We start from the raw sequence: 2,500 nt of genomic DNA, 5'->3' as shown, positions 1-2,500 counted from the left end.
AGCCAAACGCCGAAGGCTCGCTGTAAGGTGATGTCCTGCACATGGAGGGGATAGGTGCGAGCTTAATTATGTATACGTATTTAAAGTGAAGTCACTGGGGTATTCTGCAACATTTAGTCATGTATAAATACAATCACAGCGTTTCGTGCCAAACTGCGACACGTGGAAAAGCCAGAATGAAATCTCGTAACTTTGCTTACGGCTTGAAGCTCTCTTCGTAACAACACACGTACCAGGCGCAGATTACAATCTACAGGTGCAGCTCTCACCACACAATGAGACTGGCAGATGAGTGCACGTACGCACGCATACATGCTCACTGTACTGGACATTATAATCAGTAGACTTGAAAATCTCTTGCGTCGTAGTTACACATAGTCGAAGCTCACGAGAACCAGCTGGAGACGAAAACACGTATAAAGAAGTGTAATACCTTGACAGTTATATCGGAGATGATAGGGTACTTTCCACGTGCCGGTTGGGGCGGGTAGAACATATCCACTCTCATGAGATACGTCGCAAAGTCCGCTGTTATGTTCGAGAAGGTCACATCCCTGACGTAAGAACCGCGACCCTGCACAGTCAAAAGCAAGTGAGTGATGGTAGTCGCCAATTTAAGTCCAAGAAAAAGACATGGGGAACAGCGGAATAGGTTCTACATAGATGCGAACACCTTACATGAGAGTACAAAGTGTCGGATACGTTGTATAATGAATACAGCATATCGTTCCACAAAGACACGACCCAGACGCCCGCCTCGCTACTAGATCAGATCATTCTGCTCAATTAACATGTAGTCATCTGGTAGTACAAATACACAGAAAACAGTAGACTAGATTCAAAATGCCGAACAAGTGTATAAATTGCGAGCACCGAATATAGAAACGCCGCACACCCGAGCTGATATAGTTACATTGCAGCGGCTAGAGTAGGTAGAAGCTTCACGTATTACACTCCGCACTCACTCCGGGAAAACTAAGTAATCGTCGGATGATCACAGACCTGCCGCGTTTTAATCCGGATGAGCGGGTATCCTCGTTTGCTGTTCGTGCTCACAGAGTTGCGGATAGTAACATTCTGGACTCCACCCGACATCTCACTCCCAATAGTCAGACCGTGGCACTGTCCGAAGGCCATGTCTTCCACCAGCACGTTCTGCGTTGGTTTGCCTATCCTTCTTGCGGCAGCATCTCGTCCCGATTTTATGGCGATGCAATCATCGCCTGCGATAGGTAGCCGGGAACATTAGGGAGTATTTGGTAGACAAGGGTGTAGCAGACATAGATCGAGGTAGGAAGACGCAGGTGCAAATGCTATATGTCAGAAATGTGTGCACTATATAGGACAACACGTAGGCCTAATCAACGACTAGCAACTAGTTAAGCTCGGCACGTCACGTTATAGAGTACGCGAAGAATTTGTTTTTAGTATGAGGGTAATTAATTAAAAGTTGGATGCAAGAAGCATAAATTTCCCAAATCTCTGTGTAAAGCCAGAAACTTTTGAAAAGGGACAATACCACATATAGAATGCTCTTCTCTGTAAAATACCGATTAAACCCCCTATCAAAAGGCTCCCTAGTAAAATGAAAGCTCGAGTCGATCACATTGCACTTACCAACACTTATTTTGCATCTGGCGATGTAGACATTAGTGCACGAATCCGGGTCGATGCCATCAGTATTCGGCGAGTCGGAAGGTGCGTTGATATCCACATCTGTTATACTCACATCATTGCAGAACAACGGGTGAACGGTCCAGAATGCTGAATTGATGAGCTTTATGCCATGCAACACCAAACCGTCCACGAATATGGGCCCTACAAGTGTAGGTCGAAGCGCGCCCTTCTCCTCCCACCAGGCCATTCCCGCACCGTCTATTGTACCATCTCCCTGTCAGTGACACAGAGTGGGTTTATAGACATGAGTTGCAAACGTTGAGCTGTGATGCAAAACCAAGGCGCGTGGCTCAAATGCTCGGAGTATACGCGCCTTGATCAGCGCTATGGTTTGCTGCAGCATCCGTGGCAATACGTACTGAATACCAAGCATGATTTTCAGTTCAACGGATGAAATGGATACTTTCTAAAACGCGAAAAGGTATATATCGCCGTCGTTTTGCTTTGAGATATACCTCAATGGTGACATTACGATTCTTCTCCCAGTCAAGGCACATATCGTCGAGCTTTTTTGACTTCCCGCCGACGTTTGAAGGGGCACTTGAAAGTTCGAGGCACCTCCCGATGTTAATAAGCGACGCGTGCTTCTTCGTCATCTTCCCTTCAGACCTTGTATAGATATGGGGGTAGTCAACTGACATCACAGAAGATAAAACCATTCAGGGGTTTGACGAGCTAAGACACAGGAAACCCAAATATAGGCAAACCAAACGCTGCAGGCGTTCTATCGAAGCTGCACCTTGGGAATCCATATTTACATATTTACATATAAATAAATAAATAAAGATATATATATATATATATATGATATATAGTAGGTTTT

General features: G+C 45.3%; 1 protein-coding gene across 1 annotated transcript in view; it reads right to left on the bottom strand.

The window, feature by feature from the left end:
- Positions 1–2,313, bottom strand: part of SARC_13311 (hypothetical protein) — a 3,317-nt gene extending 1,004 nt beyond the window's left edge. Inside the window, exons 1-5 of the mRNA XM_014292559.1 lie at positions 2,133–2,313; positions 1,618–1,891; positions 1,003–1,223; positions 434–574; positions 1–35 (exon numbers count right to left, since the gene is read on the bottom strand). The exon at positions 1–35 is cut by the window's left edge and continues 1,004 nt beyond it. Of these exons, the coding sequence (XP_014148034.1) occupies positions 1–35; positions 434–574; positions 1,003–1,223; positions 1,618–1,891; positions 2,133–2,273 (812 nt within the window). The 5' untranslated portion in view covers positions 2,274–2,313. The remainder of the gene's footprint in view (positions 36–433; positions 575–1,002; positions 1,224–1,617; positions 1,892–2,132) is intronic.
- Between the last annotated feature and the right edge of the window lie 187 nt (positions 2,314–2,500).

The sequence above is a fragment of the Sphaeroforma arctica genome, assembly GCF_001186125.1.
Source record: "Sphaeroforma arctica JP610 unplaced genomic scaffold supercont1.3126, whole genome shotgun sequence".
NCBI lineage: Eukaryota > Ichthyosporea > Ichthyophonida > Sphaeroforma > Sphaeroforma arctica.
This window is presented reverse-complemented; position numbering and strand designations above follow the sequence as displayed.